The following is a 17864-nucleotide window of genomic DNA, read 5'->3' on the forward strand; positions in this document are numbered from 1 at the left end:
CTAGAGGATGACGTCATTGTAATAGGATCACTCCACTCATGCCAATTATACCTGACTCTCTCTCACTTCTCTCTGTCCTTGCTTTTTTACCACCTCTCTCTCTCTCTCTCTCTCTCTCTCTCTCTCTCTCTCTACATATATATAATTTTAACACTCTTTAATAAATTAAATTAGCTTTATGGGCATAGCCCATGTCAGAGGAACATTCTATAAACCAGGCAGGCTGTGTAGGAATACCTTTTCTGTATATTCGGGCTTTTGCAATGTGGTAGTTGGCAACCCTGGAACAGCATACTTTTTGTCTACAGGTACAAAGGTTATACAGACAATCATAATTAACCATCTAAACGTTTTATATATACATATACAAATATGCTGTATTACTAGATCAGACAAATACATAAAGAATAAACTATATTGACTCTGTAAACAAAATATTGCTTTAACAGTCACCCCTCCTTTTTGGGAAAAAAATGACATCACTCAGTAGATCAACCAATGAACGGGCCGGCTTCCCAAACGAGAGAAGTACTATGTGTGTTCTTCGTGTAAACGTGTGCATTCGGCTGTGTGTATGTGTGTGAGTGTGAATGTGCTGTGTGCGTGTCTGAATGTGAACAAGTTCATGGCAAAAATTTAAAACTTCAATCCGCCCTCTCTTTTGAGTTATATGTACATGTCTGAGAAGAAGAGAACCGAACGTAAATGATTTATTCGAGACTTGTGAAACCGGGTGCCAGGACTGCTTCGTCGTAAGCTAAAATGAATTCACAATAACAAACTCGGGCGTAGTTAATTGGGTCTATTACCATCTTGTCACACAGTAACGGATTTTAATATAATATCAACAGATTGTCCAACCAAGGACAGGAAATTCTAACTTTCACTGGAAGCTGTTGGGTTTCTATAACAGAAGTTGAGTGTGTCGTTGTGTGTGGTGAACTGCATGTATGTGTGAATGTGTATAACTGCTTGCTTATAGCGTATTGTGCCTTTTAATGTGCATAACTGTGCATTTCAATGAATTAATTGTAGTTATAACGGGCTTGAGGCCACCAACAAAAGTATTTTGTAGAAGATAAGCCATACGAAACGTCATCAGAATGTTGAAGACTTTAACTAAGAAGTTAAGAAGGCATTCACTCAACGAGATACACCCCTTTCAACTTAAGGTAAGATAATAAAGTGGTACTAATGTATAATCTACTTAAACATTGCACATTTTCTCATTGTACACGACACAATGTACCTACAAATTGAGAGCTAAAATCTGAGCACAACATTTGTATGCCATCATGTAATTTTCCCAAAGTGAATTAACATAACGTTCTACTTCTGTTGGTATTCTGCTGAGTATTTGGCTATTTGTGTGCATATGGATATTGACCCGAGTCTTGTGCCATGTTAATTAGAAGAGCTGTATGCAGAACTTTCTTTGTTTGGGCCTGCAGCCATAGTATGGGTGAATGACCTGGTTAGCATAAAAGAGACCACATGTAGACACGCACACACTTACTCACTCACGGACACACACACAGTGCGGGTGAGTGAGAAAGAGAGAGAGAGTGATGCTAACACACATACACAGAAAAAGGGAGCAACACTTACACACCCACTCACACTCATCCAGGCTCAAGGGAACCAAGTGCACACCATAGGACAGGAACACACATGCAGTCGTAGGAACAGCTGAACTATTTTTCAGTCAGTATCTTCATCATCAACAACAACAACTATGTGGGCTTTAGAGTACTGCCATAGATCTCAAACCAGCCATTAGAAAGCATTTTTTGCTTTCTAGAAGAATGCAGGCAAGCAATCATGTATTGTGCGCACAAACAATCACTCTCTCGTCATACACACACACACACACCTAAAAAAGAAGGTTTGACACTGTAGCAGCCACAAAACCACAGTTGCAAACGAATACCTCCAAAACAAACAGGCCAATATATCAGGAATTACAATGTAGTGGCATGAAGCTTCACTGTTGTGCATAACCAGCACCATCATTTCTCTCTTTACACACACACACACACACACACACACACACACACACACACACACACATATATATACACTCACTTTAATTTCTAACACATCTGGTTCTTCTCTGAAATGGGGAATCTGGTTTTCAGAGGTGTGGGTATGTGTACGTTGGCTACTTCTGTTTCCATCCTGACCTGCCCAAAGGAAAACACCCAGCAGGCATGCTGTCAGAACACTGAAAGGCAGGTACACAAGCAGGTACACACGTGCACACACAAACATACAACAAACATGAAACCATATGCAGCTCAAACCACATTTCCATAGCATGCACTCCAAGGTGACCACTAGTGTCTGCTGTTTTGCTTTTTTTATTTACATTTTGGCATCGAATGGCTTCGCTTGCCATTGCCGGTGGGTGGGTCAGGTATGCATAAAGCTAGCTTTAGCCTGTTTTTGACATTTCCAATGTTAACTCACCAAAACGTATGGATCCCAGATGCAAATAAAGTTCAGTAAGTTAGGCTGACGCTTTTAGTGGACCAGTGTCGTGCATTTGATCTTAGCATTATGGTTCAGCTTCAGAAAGATGTCTGATCATTCATATGCTTTTAACATGACAAACACTTGTCTTTTACTAATCCCTGTTTTTCCGTGAAATATGTAGAATGCCGCCCATGAGTTAAAGAAGGGGAATGGAAGGATGTTTTAGTGCTGGATTGCTTCCTTGCCTTTACTCCAGGGTAACACTTTATTACGGTACCATAGGACAGTACACTTCCAAATGGTACCAGCGGTCAAAATGAGAGGATTTATCTCTAATGCAAGCCATATCCGCTTAATATTCGAAACCTCTGAGAATCTCCTGTGGCAGCCATTTTCTACAATCCAACTCACTTTGCATATGGCCTAAAGCTGACACTTTTCAACGAGTATACAGCAACGCTTCATGTGGTGAATGGGTCACTCATTCGCCTCATCAACCACCATTGTGTGTCCGTCAACTGGATGCCCCGGTGGCAGCCATTTTGTGTCCCTGTGCACTCTTTTGAGTTGGCTGTTAGAGACAGGGAAAAGTGTGCCACCCTATTGTGTGGCTCTCGTGGCCTAGTTGGGCCTGTGCTCTTCCTCTTTTATGCCGGTTTGGTGTAAAGAGAAAGCAATTGGTGTACTAAAACAGTATTGTTGCCGCGTCTGCTTGAATAGTTACGTAAAGTCATATTCTGTGATGGCCAAGGTCCAGACATAATTGCACTCTGAAACACAAATAGTCTCCTGACATGGTACCTAATTGAAGCCTTAGGGCTGTGTCAGAAAATATTGACGGCCAATATAATTGTAAGGCTAATTGAGACGGTCAAAGGGGTTGCAATGAGATTGAAGACTTAGGACACCCAACTATAGTTAGCTCTATTCCAATAGAAACCAGTCTCAGATGGGCCTCATTCCAAAGTTGACCATGGGAGCTTACACTAAAGACAATTACAGAAACAGGTAAGAGCTAGAAAACCCCCACATAATGAGGTTGTAGCATCTGGGCTCAGTGTATGAGAAGTGACCCTTGTGCCACTGCAGGAATTGCACAGCCTACCAAATGTGAGACGATGGTGCAACTAACAAGTCACTGTTTACCTGTTTGTGTGTAATATGTTTGTCTTTGGACCGGTGTGTGTGTGTGTGTGTCACTGTAAATAAAGCTAGGGTGTATGTGTCTTACTTGGTGGGTTCCAAGATTGTCATTGATCCAGCTTAGCTAGCAGCTCAGTGGCAGTAAACGAGCGAGTGACAGGGATTTCATTCCACCTTTCTTGTAGAACACGTAAACACACACACAAACACACACACACACACACACACACACACAGGTAAAGGGCTTACCTGATACTGTAACTTGTGTACTTGTTAAGAGTGTTTTGTCCTCACATTGACACCGGATAAAGATTTCATGATGCAATGAGTTTGTATATACAGAATCATTGACTAATAGAGGAACTACTGAACTACCAGGCTACAAATTGTGATCTAAGCCTCCTATAATTAGTAGACTGCCAAAAAAATGCTCTGCACTGAGTGAAATCTAATGTCAAGCACATTCTTTTTGGCTTCAGAGCAGACATTTCATGAAATGCTATTTGGATGACTTCACTTTTGCCTCATCAGCACTACCCACTTTACCAGAGAGGTCGGGCTAATGGTGGGCCTAGCTAGCCTGACCTTCATAACACCAGTTGTCATCTAGTGACAAATGATCAATCCCAACTAACATTTAGTTTCACTAGACTAGACAGATGATTTGCTTATCTCCATATATCCTATCAGGGGCACATTTCGACTCTAATTTTGGATAGTGTCCATTACTGTGCCATATGAGAATATATTTTACGTTTTCAGTTAGCTAATTAATAATCTGGCTAAAGGTTTAATTCCTAGAGGATAGTGATTAAAACCCAAAGCTTGCAACATTACGACATAGGACCCTTCCAGGACTAGAGAAGGAATGTGTCATGTCCTTCCTAACTCGTTTTCTCACATATTTCAGTGTACCGTGGCACTTATGATTATGTTTAAGCGACTGGGTTTAAACCTCTTTGAAGGGGCTGACTAATGACAAGTTTGTGTGTGTGCATGGGTGTAATAATGGCTGGTTGACATCTGTAACAAGTGTCTAGCCCAGCATGCAATATGAACCGATGCAGTCCCTAGTGTACAGTTCCCTCCAACATTCTGTGAGGAACAGGACTTTGCGTTGGTCGGATGATGTATAGTGCACAGTCCTATACCGTATAACAGTCCCGTGTTTGCCATTCTTTTAATGTGTTTGGCAAGGAACTTTGGAACTATTGTTCACACACTCGATGTTGGCACTGACTCACCCGCTTGTCTTGGCACATGTGTGTCCGCCTGCTGCATGTGGACACAGGACATGTCAAAGATGACACTGGCACTATTCATGCCAGCCAAATGGATGGCAAGTGGTATAGCCTTGCTGCTGGTGTAGAAACAGTATTCTATGCTTCCGCCAAACATTGCAAAGGCAGATCCTATTACTTCTGCAGGCCCTGGCCCAGGCACAAGCCTAGATATCATTAACAGTACAATGTATGTGTTTAGTAAGAGAGTAGCATAAATGTGTTGTAGAATTCCAAATATGTCCAAACTATCACTCTTTGATATGTATCTGGTTGTATGGTCAATCAACTGCCCTCTAATATTGTTGTTTTGTTTCTCATGCAAAAGTGTATTGGTGGTGTGGTCTAGTTTTTCCCCACCGGAAGGCCCTCTGTGCATCTGAAACAGCCAAGCCGACACACTGGAATTGTTTCTGTTCATAAACACGGCCGGAAGCTCAAACGTTCTCACGTGCACACGACATGAGGCGCACAAACACAAGCCCCCGTTTATCAACTTAACCAAAGCACGGCATCCCAACTCCCTCCTTGGTGTCACCCCGCAGCTGTTCTTTACAGCAGCCTTATCACCCATTAGAGCCTCGATCACCTGCTTTAGTTGGGAGATAACACCAGAGCCGTGGATTAAGCGGACCTCACCCCTCAGTGGGAGGGGCATGGGGAGACACATAAAAGCACTGGCTGTTCGTACTCTCCGCTGTTAAGGGCTAAACCCAGTGGAGTGGAAAGGAAAGAGGAACTGGCAAAAATGGGTTTGTGTCAGGATGTATATCAGTTCGAATCAAGTTGAGCAAGTAGGGTTAAAGATGTTGAAACCGTATAGGTGATAAACCCGATGAAGAAATTAAGTTATCATTGATGTTGTCAGTAGTGGTTGTTGATGCACATTATTTCACTTGACTTCCGCTGATTACTCTGCCACCACATCAAACACAAAATCAATACATTTATGTTGTGTTAGTTCAGTAAATTAAATGCATTAATGAATTAATTAACACGTATTCATTCAACCATTGAGTGCACCATCAAGCGCGGTAGATTATTCTGGTGCAATAGTAAGCAAATCAGTCTGGCTCAACTGCACAGCACATGCAAATTGGTGTTAGTTCCACCCCTATGTAAAACAGTGACTTCACACCACAAATGTATACATATGCGGACATATAACTCAAACATACGCGAGCATAAATGGGAAGCAGAGGACTCGTAACCTCAACGGTTGCACATTCATACTCGAACTTGATCCCAAATTTGGCAATTGGTTGCACACATGTCCTGAAACCTGAGGAGCAGCACCAATGGGTGATTTGGAGTAGCCTTGGTTAAATCCAGCTTCAATACAAGTTTCAAGGCTTAGGCTATAGTGTGTGTGTGTGTGTGTGTGTGTGTGGGGGGGGGGTCTATTCAAATTCACACACACACACACTGGTCATTCACTCTCTGTTGAAATTAGCATTTTTCATGGTTTAATTATTTCAACCTTGTTTGTTGAGTTTTAGTTCCCCAGATTAAACAAATGTCCCGTTATTCAAGTGGTTAGGGGTAAATGATTGAGGCTGATGGGGGGGGGGGGGAAATGAACTTTAAAGGGGAAATGAGCTACAGAAAAGTAACTGAAAATGTTAAGATGAGTTTATTGTGGCTACTTACACACATTGAAACTGCTGGGACAACTTGACATTGCAGGTTGTGTCAAGAAATGTATTTTCACAGCAGTTTGTGTTTTTAAAGCATATCTCCTGCATCCTATTTTGAAAGGTATGTTCCTATACTAACATCCAAAACAACACATAAGGGTTGTAGGAAAGTGCTGTGCTTAAGTCAACATACTGAGCGCTCATATTAGTTTCAACAGAAAGCTTTTTGGAAGGACTTCAATCATGAAGTCCTTGAATATTATTGTACTCTATTGATAGAATCGGTGTGTAGGCTATATAATAGTACTTTATTTAATTCATTGTTTTGATTATGGCCACGTCCACCCTTATGTAATAATTACAAAGTCATCGTTAATCATAAACATGTCATTCCTTTGACATGTGACCCCCCCCCCCCCACCACCACCTTTTAGATCCCTCCACTTTGTATTAGTATCCTGTTCTAAAGAGGTACGAGAAGCCCCTCTAAAGACTAGAGTATAATGGAAAGTATGTCAAGCATTCCCCTGTGGAATTCAGCTTCAAACAAAAAGATACACAACTAGTGAGTGTAATGTAGGGCCACACACGCAAACACACACGCACACACACACGCACACACACACACACTGTAGTCCCAGGTGAAGATGCTATCAACCTCCCAGAAGAGGTTGTCACCTGGGTGACACGGCCTCATACGCTGGCATTTTGTGATGTCATTGAGGTGGTTGTGATACCGTCTTAGGCTTCCTTGTAATAGTTCAGACATTATCTGAGTAGTACAGTCAAGAGCAAACAATGATTGTGGCATGATTTTACCTGGATTCAAATTGGAGAGTACACATTTAAAACTTAAAGTGCAATAGCGTGGGATAGCAGAACTACTTATCCCATAGCACATAGTGTGTTGCAAACTACGAACATTTAGCCAAATAATGCCATTGTGAACGCACCCTATTGTTGAGTGTCGTGTATGCAGCCAGTCTGCTCTTGTTGAACTTGAGGCCCTGGCTCCTTTCTCTCATTCCCCCTCTGTTTGAAGTGCCTCAGAAGGAAGAGGAGGTGTGTGTGTGTGTGTGTGTGTGTGTGTACGGCATGCGCGCAAGAGAAGCAGCACAGATGGCAGCTGCTCGGCCTGGCCTCAGTGTGGTAATTACTGTGTGTGGCGCGTTACTTAACTCTTCGCGTCGCAGTCTGCTGGTTTTCTCTGTTGTTGTTGCTGCTGCTGTAGGCCCCTCCGAAAGGATTACTTTTAAAAGAGAGACAGCCTGGTCTGGCCTTGGGACTGGGAATTCAAAGCGTCAGTTAGCATAGCTGCGTTGCTGAATGGGTCTCCTCGTAAAGAGTTCAGAATGAACTTCTCACTGTATGTCGAGTCTCACGCTGCTTGACAATAACAGGGATTGGTTGTGATCCTATATTAGTCATTGCAGTCCAGATTTTCACATGTAATGTAACACATGGCTTTAAAGATCCACACATGTCTACACCTGAGACTAGTTTAAATCCTTTCGAGAACATGACACAAACTTCCTAGGCTGTTGTAAGCCTTTGTCTACATGTTATGTTGGCAGGACTGGCCTACATCCTTTCTTTGATCAAAATGCTTACCCCTGATTTGGGTGTTGAGTCATGATATAAAATGCTATTTGTTTTCATTGAGGTCAGTAGGCTAGGGTGTTTCTTGGAAAAGCTCCTTTACAAACCATTTGAAAGGCCTAGTTATGAGATTGCATTAGGGAAACGGCCTTATCTGGCTAAAATAGGGGATTATTTAATGGAAAATACAGCCATGTTCTTGCTCAGTGTACATTATGTAAAACGGTTCCCCTCTCTGACCTGACACTAATGCCATTCTGACATGGTTACAAACTTGGCAAAAACTCACGGATCAGTCGCAACAGGCCCAGATTCTACCTCCTTGTGTAATTCCCTGATGTTTACCAACACAGGGTAGCTCGTGAATAGCGGTTTCCTGTTGATGTATTTAAACTTGACCCCAGTTGTGCTCCTGTAGATCTCCTACCATGGCAGTGGAGAGGGAGTGGAGAGCGATGATTCCGAGGGGGAAAATCAGGAGCTTGCACAGATTGACCGAGGTATGCAATACCCATCACTCTCTACCCTAACCTCCCAACCCCCCCGGCTTAGAACCTAGCTCACACAAGCCCTAGACGGCCGACCGTGGACTACAAGTTGCATGCAGAGTAGAGAATATCTCCATATTCGAAATCCTATAGTTCCACTCTGACTACCACTCTTGTTGCCCCCTTCAGAACGACGGCGGAACTGCAGCCTCACCCCGTTGGCTACGAGCCAGCAACACAACCAGGGCCCGCTGTCCCCGGCCCGCCTCCGCCGCCTCCGCCTCCTCCTAGACCCCACCCTGGACCGCCATTCCTCAGAGGAAGAGCTCGAGCGAATCAGCCGCGGCATCGGCGACGGCAGGAAGTGGACGTCGACGCTTCACCCTCGGCAAGGCGACCACCACAGCAGCGCCTCCAGCGACGAGGAGGTGCGGGACTTGTGTGGCTGCGGGCCGGCCTCGTCCGCCAGGCCGCAGGTGGAGCCTGGTGCTTGCCTGGATGCCTCTCCCAGCCCAGTGCTCTTCAGCTCCAGCCCGCCGCGCAGCCTCAAGGCCCCTCCAGTCCTGCTACAGCTGCAGGTGATGCAGCCGACAGCAAGGCCCATCATCTTGACCCACTTTGACCAGTCAGCGGTGCCCTACAGGAAGCACAGGCACAGCTATGGGGGAGAGCCCAGGAGGCCCAGCCTGGACCTTGAGAAAATGCAACAGGTCAGCATTTGGAAAGTACTTTTTGAATTGTAAATCGAAGTGAAACTGATTATCACTTTCTAACTGAAACCACTTTCACAGCCTCCAAATGTTCAGTAGTTTCACACACGTGGCCTAAAATGCCAACGCCACCTTCTGCATTTTGGAAAAGAAAGTGACAAAAATGATAACCCATATGTTATTGAATTTGAACGGGTCTTTCCAGAACCTCCCAAAATGTTCACTATTTCTACGTAAGGGTTCCAAAAATTGGAACAGTGAGGGAGCCTCGTACCACCAGCCAGACTGGGGAACACACTTCAGTGCTCTGAGCACAGGATTAAGAAAAAGGGCACAACTACACCTCCCTCCACCCCAATCTAGCTTCCCCTCTCACACACACAGACACACACACACACACACGCATAGATACACACACACACACACATACAGACACACACACACACACACATAGAGACACACACACACACACACACACACACATACAGACACACACACACACACACGCACACATACAGACACACACACACACACACAGACACACACACTCTTTTCCACCGCCGAGGCCTCACCACCTCGGTGGTCCGGAGAGATGAAGGAGAGGGAGGCGCGGACGGCAGATGTCTGCCCTCGTTTTTCACAAAGGGCTGATAAGCTACGGAAAGGCTGAGAGAGAGAGAGAGAGAGAGGATTAAATAAACAACAACAAATAGAAATATGTATGTACGACAACTGCTAACGAGCCACAGAAGAGATCATTGATAGCGATCGTTAAAAATCCCATTGTCACGTTTGTCTGAAATGCGAAGTGTGTGTGTGTGTGTGTGTATGTGTGTGTACCACCACAAGGGAGGGTATGAAGGGCCCATATGTCCATTAGAGCTAGAGAGAGAAAGACCAGATGATAAGCGAGGCAGCGGGCAGCATGGAGAGGGGCTGAGAGGGGAAGGCGTGTGTGTGTGTGTGTGTGTTTGTTCCTAATACATTATTAGTCTGTCCCCTAATAGCAATCTTTGTTTTGAGTGTGTTGTCTTCCTCTGTGGTAAAGTGTCTGCGTCTGTGTGTGTGTAAATCTGCTTGAGTGTGTGTGTGAGAGTTTGTTTGTAGGCCCGGTCAAGTGGAATAGGAGGTGCTGCAGTGAGTACAATAGGGGGCCTGAAGAGGTGGTTCCACATGGCAGATGCTTAACCCTTTGGTTGGACGCTTCACGTTAGTGTCTAACAATGCAAAAAAGTTCTCATTTTTTAGCTTTCATGGTAAGGGTACTTGTCACATAGTTGCAGACTAAGCAGAGCATTTCCAACCGAAAGCATCGTCATGACACCCTCCTGATGTTTATGTGCCCGTCTATGAAGTCCTGGGATAGAATACTGACAAAGATATTCAGTAGTTGCTGAACGAACCTAATGCGACTACTTCGAATGACCAGTTAGGAGTGGTAAACAAGTACAAAACAAGAAACCGTTTGTGGCCACCGTACAAGTTAAAACCGTGACATAATGCACAGTTTATTTATCTCATAATAGTCTTGAGTGGAGGGTGAAAGGGTCAGATGTTTGTTTTGTTTCAGCGACCACTAATCCACTTACACGCAAGATAATCCAGACCCAGTTATTCATATGTGGTACGGCTCTTTGTCTACCAATGGAACCTGATTGGCATCAGCAACAGTTTGATTGTGCAGACGTTTGCTGCGCTCTGGCCACGAGAGATACACTCACAGATGTATGGAGACACCCATGGTTGTCTCCAAGTAAGCAGAGAGCTGGCCCTGAACCATGGTCTATGATATTGAATGAAAAAAATGAAATTGTTGGACACACAAACTTTTGGCCAAATGGACCGGACTATGCTTTTTGTACGCGGGGTGTACCAACAACACAGACAACCAAGTTCATTTGAACTCAGTTCTCTTTCCTCAACAGCGAGAGTCTATCATTCTCATTCACTCCCTTCCCCCTTGCCAGACCCCCCCCCCGCCCCCCTCCACCACCACCCCGAACACACCCCACCCCTCCGAGACAATTCCTCGATTGTGAGAGCCCCCATGCTGGCCTCACTTGTCAGAATGGTTGAGCCCAGTGGACTCTTGAGGGGGGGGAACGTGAGACAGGATATTACATAAGCCTCATCGACTGATTATTTAGTTTAGCTGAGCAGCTGGATTTGGTTCTCTTCCTTGATTACAGTGATTCACCCGCTCATGGACATGCGATTTTCAGTTGCCTCGACATTATCCTGCATGATTAGTTGACCCATAACCCAGAAACATTGTGGTGCTTTTCTTTGTGAAGATACACAATATCATTTGTTCAGATTTCCAGGACGTTCACACTGTTGGGGGGGGGGGGGGGGAGTTCAGCAGAATATTTGTAACATTGACCGGCATTTTGACTTTACTGTCATCTGTACTGTAGCATCAAGAAAACTCCACTTTGTTGGTGGAGTAATGAAGTAACAAAACACTCTCTCGTGTAGTTACCAAAAATAGGTGTCAGTATTGTCCACAGTAGATAATCAAATGAGTCTGGTATCTGTGCCTTGTACCAGGCACACACATTTCAGTGTACATGCCTAGTGACTTTCTTGTCTCATACCCACAGAAAATGCTCCTGAAAAAGAACTGCGGAGGAAAAACCAGGACCATTAAGATACGGGTGAGTTCAAGTTCACCTCTGCTTTTGTTGTGTTTTCAAACCGGAACATGAAAGGACCCCACAGAAAAGATCTTGGTCTTGGTTGTTTATGCAAGTGGTAATAATTGGACACATACACATACGCACACACACACACAATATATAATTCCCTCTCATGCACAAAAGCCAGACCAGATCAGGGTTCTAATACAGAAGCCAGAAGCGATGAGGCTAAGGGGTCATCTGGCCCCCGCAAACAACCTAGGCTGTCTTGCCGCCAATACCTTGATACTCCTCCAAATGCATGCTGGGACAGCATCTGCCACTGGTGCTGGTTCCCATGCCCCTCCAGAACCTTGGCTGGGTCGATCTCCATCTGACAATCTTTAAAAAAAAAAAGGTTTTACAAGAGGCCCATCTTATTACCACCCCTGTAAAATATGCCTATGTAGCCACAGAGAGAACTGGATACAAGATGACGAATTAGCATGTCAGTCCTATAATCTCTGTGTTTTGTGGTTACTGTAAAACTCTTGTGTCACACGCTGTGAAAAGCCACTCAGAAGTGTGCGAGCGAGTGAAATTGTGTAATTCATCAAAAGTTGGCCCCCGTACGGAACACAGTGATGCATCAAGAAAGCCTGTTTCCTCCTTTAATGAATGTGGGGTGTGAAAATCGTCCTTGTGGATACATAGAGAATCTCAGTACGGCCATGTTTCCGGAAGGCACGTGTCTGCAGGGTGTGTGTGTGTGTGTGCGTGCCATGCTCCGGTGTGCAGTGGGGTGTGGTTGACTGACTGCAGGTTGGGAAGCCTGAGTGGATTAGAGTGTGCCTGGGCACCTTGGCATCAACAAGGGCCCTCCAGACGGATGCGCAGTGTGGTGAGAAAGTGACGTCATCGTCACATTGTGTGGGATACTGTAAACTGTAGCACATTGCACATACATGCGCACGCACACACACACACACACACACACAATCAGTCACGCATAAGATCAACAATCTAGTTCACAAACACCAACATGCCAACTCACACACACACACACACACGCGCGCACGCACACAGAACTACTCCCAAAATGCATGCCCCTGTAAATGATGAACAACCTAGCACACACGAACCGCTAACACCAACGGAAGGGTTTCAAAGTCGAGCCCGCTCCCATACGCGTACACCATCAACCATCTCCCGTCAGCCCACATCTAGGTTACCCCTTCCATCTCCATGTGGGTGAAAACGACTCTGGCAGCGTCTGAGCGATGACTCAAATGTGTAATTGAGGCTCATCTTTCAAAGTGGCGGAGGGAGAGGAGCGAGCGACAAAGGGATGGAAGAGGAAGAGGAGGAGGAGTGTGTGGTTGCCCTGTGGTGCATCGGCGGGGATGAAGTCATCTTTTCCTTTTATAGCTCGGGCCGGCTGCTATCTGTGGTTCCATCCTGTAGGACACTGAGATTGTTGTCCCCCTCTTTGTGGAGTTGTTGTTGTGGATCCCTTGTTTTGTTTTCTGGTACGGTGGGCCTTTTAGAGCCATTTGGGGGAGGCCCCTCGCTTTCTGCCCCCTCTCTATCCTCTCACCCCCTACCTTCGATTTTTCTTTCCGCACTCAATCTATCCCGTCTCTTCCCCCTGCCTGTTCCCCCCCCTCCCTCTCCTTTTTACTTTAGTGTTTCTTTCTTCTTCCCCATCTTGCCCTCCCTCTCTGCCCACCTCCATCTTTACTCTCTCTCCCTCACTTTCCATCTTTTATCTTCCAGTGTAACTCCGCCCCCCCCCCCCCATCTGGCTAGGATCCAAAAGAGACACTAGATCCAGAGGGGGTGGTTTGCAGCAGTAAGGGAGGTCATGGGAGGTTTGTTTTTAAAGATGGGGCCCATCTGGGAAGAAGTGAGTGTGCGTGCGCGTGTGCTAGCGAGCTTGAGCATAGTAGTAAGGAGTCTGTGTCATCCTGCCGTGCGGTGTTGGAAAGGACCACAGTACAGGGCTGCTGCCTCTGCTCTCTGAGACTCCCCCCGCGCGGGGGTGGGTGAGTCTGGGTGGAGAGGGGGGAGGGGGGTTGACACTCTCCTAGGAAGCAGCAGAGCATGGCGTCCGGTTTCAGCCTCCCAGAAGGTGGGAAGGGGAAGAGGAGGCGGTGAAGGAGATGGATGGGGATTGATCTCGGGGTGAACGAGTGGATGAAAGAGTTTAGAAAAAGGAAAACGTGCCTTTTCGAATCGGGCAATCGGGCAGCGGGTAACACTGTCGTGGAAATGTAGCATGAAGGAAATGTAGCATGAAGGATAGCGACTGGAGCAATCGCTTGCCAGGCTTCCCGGACAAGAAGTGTGCAAAGTCATGCAGGGGGGATGCTAACGTGCTAAGCTAAGATGGTTACGTGACTCGGGTGATGGGACGATGATAGGAATCTGTCCCGTAGGTGTGACTCGTCACCCCAGCCGGCTATGCTGACACACCATATGGTGAATGTCTTAACCGCGGCTCGTCATCCGACCTGGAACCTGTTCTCTCTCATTCATACTCGTTTCCCCTCTCGAGACAGAGAGACCCAAACAGGAACATGGGAAAGGTCAGAGCGTCCATATTTAAAACCTGCAGCCTTTGTTTCTCCCCCTTTCCTTCGTCATCCATCTTCCAAATAAAACCCTCTCAACGCAAGTTGCTTGGTGAAGGCATATGGTCTTCGACACTACAGTCACTAATTCATTCCCAAGCTGAGTGATTTCACAAAGGGAGGCATTCAAAGAGTATTAGACCCCAACCGACCCCCCCCTCCCCCGCAACCTCCACCCATTCCGTCATTGATTGCGGACGGAACGTCTGTCTGGGTGTGGAGCACTTACAGTGCCGCTGGGATGTGTTGCCGAGCTACGGAGGGCCCAGTAGCCTTCTGAACTCAATCCCTCAAGAGTGACGATTGAAGCCATGGCAACACCTGTTGTAGCCGCGTCCGCGTAGCCGCGCACGCTGCCTCGTGTCATGCAGTGGTGATGTCACTGGGTAGTGAGTCGAGCTTCACTGCAACGGTGTGGGGAAAAGTCATTTTTCACAGGGAGGAAGAGCACGTTTAACCTTGACCTTGAGGGGTCATGGACTGTCTGCTGTGACAAGCAAGACGTTCCGTCGGATCAAGTCGTTTTCACAGGAATACAGTCTGAGCAGTTACTCTAACAGAACCCTCTGCTATGGAAATACTCTCTGCAGTTACAGTAAAGTAAACAATGGTCCATGCCATTACAATGACATGTAGAATTGAAGACAGAGAAGAGTATGGAAGATGAGGTAGATGGAGTGCCGGGAGGGATGGAAAAGAACTGAAAGCAACTCGACAAAAACATTGGCTACTAGGAGGAGGCTAACAGCTCCGATACAAAAGTCCACCGTATTAGAGAAAACACACACACACACCACTGCATGCCTTCCCTCTGTCCAGAGGTCTGTTCCTGAGGAGAGGGCTATCTCAAGGACTCAGTTGCTTGTCCTTAACTACCCTCCCCCCCAGTGAGTAAGCAGGCTAGAAAGTGCTGCCTCACTGCCAACTCACACAAAACCATTTCCTGTCCTTCCTTGAGTCAAAATATATAAACTGTAGGCAAGAAGGCAAATGTTGTTATCATTTATAATTCCACCATGTTTAAGCCAACCACATTGCTAGTGAAAGAGGAAGGTATCACAAAGCGGTTTTTATTTCGAAAAATCTCTTTATCAACCCTTGATAACATTCATTTCAAACGATTAACTTCTCAATTTGAACAGAATTTGAACTCGAATCCAAAGGGAATTGAGTGGCCGGTCCTGACTCCTGTCCTTCTGTTTTGTTTGCTTCCACAGAACCTGACCGGCTCTCGTCCCAGATACGCCTCCGATCCCTCCATCTTCGCCTTCCGCTCCCTCAGCACGGCCCTGCCTTGCAGCCCGCTCACTCTGTCGGACGAGCCGCCTTGCGTGTGAAGAGGCCACATCGACAACTCTTCCCCCCCCCCCCCCTCCCACACACACACACACGTGTGCACCACACACATAAACCAAGTTTGCTGTGGTATCGTTTCCCGTGATGGAACTGAATGCCTGTAAGCGTTTTTTAGGAAGTGCAGACGAGGAATACTATCCGATGAGAAGCCGTCATTTGGAATCCATGCTTCACGCTCAGGTAATGCCATTTCGATGATTCACTGTTTTGACCACCGTCTGCAATATGGAGCATTCAGGGTCCCACTAACCCAGGAGTCTTGGCATACAACAAGGTGGTCCGCCCCCCCCCCCCCCCATTACTTCCCCCTCAACTCTTCTTAAAAACGACACCGCTTCGGAATTGCAGTTCTGAGGATACATCAGGTATTTCATAATATAAGCCACAAGCTGAATTTCTGCTAGAGAGAGAAATCGATCAGAAATCCTGACTCTTTGAAGAGGGGAACGTGAGGGGCGATGCGACGGCTTGAAGCAGGCGGCTCCTATGCTTCCTCATAACGGAAGTGTGCTTTGACAAGACAATCAAAAGGCCAGCTGAGGGCAGGTTTCGTGTCAAGGGGAGACTGAACACATTCCAGTTTGGACACTGCACTCTGTCCTAGAATGAATGTCTAAAGGATTTCTGCATCTATAAAAGTGATGGTCGCACACACAGGTCAATGACGAGTACGATGTAACCTAAGGTCAACCTTTACCTATGAATACTTTGTTGGATGTGTTATTTGAATTATACAGGTCATGATGAAATATGATCAAATGTATGACCATAGTTCATTAGGCAACCTTAAAAAAAGAAAAAAAAAAAGAAATGTAACCATAAATGCCTGTTAACAGAGTTTGTGAAATTTAGCCTTATAGGAAAACCAGGTTAAAATGGAGTACTGTTGTCCTCATTCCCAGCATGCATTTCATTGTGCTCAGTGCAGAAGATACTGTGTCTGGATATGGAAAGACATATTGGGAATGTTCCCTGCACAAAATATAAGATCAACTGGTGCTTTGTCGTGTCTATGCGTCGTGTGGTATCATGCATCTCTCCATATCAAACCTCCTTGTATCTTCATGGCACACTGTAGGTTGTTTGAGTCAACCAACGGTTTTCAGAACAGCTCTGTATGACAAACCATATCGAATGTAACCTGAGGAAAGACTGAACCTTTCAAAGGTCGACATACTGAGGTCACGAGAACCCACTTTTTTTGTGTTGCTTAATTGACACGCTGACCTGCCTCATGCAATCCGAGTGTATCGTGTCGGGACGTGTAAGGATGCGTGCAAGAACGCAGTGTCACTGCTGTAAGCTGAAGTTGCTGTGATGTATACGTGTCATATTGCATCAAGTTTCTGGACAAATAAAACACAAATGCCCTTTGAGCTCTTGATTGAAGTGTTTCTGAATCTTTGACAGGATCCTCTTTCGTGTTTGGTGAGGGCTATGTTTGAGTCCTCTAAAAGGTCTTCCTGCCTCACCTGGATGTCATCTTTGATCTGAAGTGATTCGATAGGTGACAGGATGACCTAATGTACACCGCTACTAAACTAGTGCTTCCTAGGCATGGTTCTGTCCCTGCATTTCAAGCACCAGCTCGATGGAAATCAGGACCAGGTTCAATTCTCAAGTGATCCTATTTCCTTCGCCCCGCTCATCTATTAGGTCCACTTGGCTAAGCATGGCTACAATGCTAACAGTACACATACTGTTATATCTGTGTGCAATGTGGAGCAGTATTATCTGTGAAGTAGTCTGTGTGTGTGTGTGTGTGTGTGAGAGAGGTTCAGAGAGGGGGCGGCAGTGTGGAGGGACACAGGACCTGCGTATGTGTCACATAGCAGGCTGCCAACATTGCAGGCTGGTTCCCAGCGTCGCTCACTGGGTCACACAGCGGAACATCTCACCAAATGGCTCAGGCCAATCCCACAAGC

At 45.8% G+C, this 17864-nt stretch overlaps 1 protein-coding gene across 2 annotated transcripts; it reads left to right on the top strand.

Moving 5' to 3' along the window:
* Positions 1 to 542: 542 nt before the first annotated feature.
* Positions 543 to 17323, top strand: LOC146299629 (uncharacterized). 2 transcript variants are annotated; one of them, XM_084675029.1, is made up of 6 exons: positions 543 to 1172; positions 2139 to 2247; positions 8553 to 8634; positions 8812 to 9332; positions 11936 to 11989; positions 15801 to 17323. In XM_084675029.1, exons 2-6 carry the CDS (start codon positions 2149 to 2151, stop codon positions 15918 to 15920), a joined length of 876 nt encoding a protein of 291 aa, XP_084531155.1. In that variant the 5' UTR covers positions 543 to 1172; positions 2139 to 2148; the 3' UTR covers positions 15921 to 17323. The 2 variants fall into 2 exon arrangements, with proteins under 2 accessions (XP_084531155.1, XP_084531163.1); XM_084675037.1 differs by lacking the exon at positions 2139 to 2247.
* The last annotated feature ends 541 nt before the right edge of the window (positions 17324 to 17864 follow it).

The sequence above is a fragment of the Hypomesus nipponensis genome, chromosome 3, assembly GCF_054491055.1.
Source record: "Hypomesus nipponensis isolate SF chromosome 3, ASM5449105v1, whole genome shotgun sequence".
Lineage (NCBI taxonomy): Eukaryota > Metazoa > Chordata > Actinopteri > Osmeriformes > Osmeridae > Hypomesus > Hypomesus nipponensis.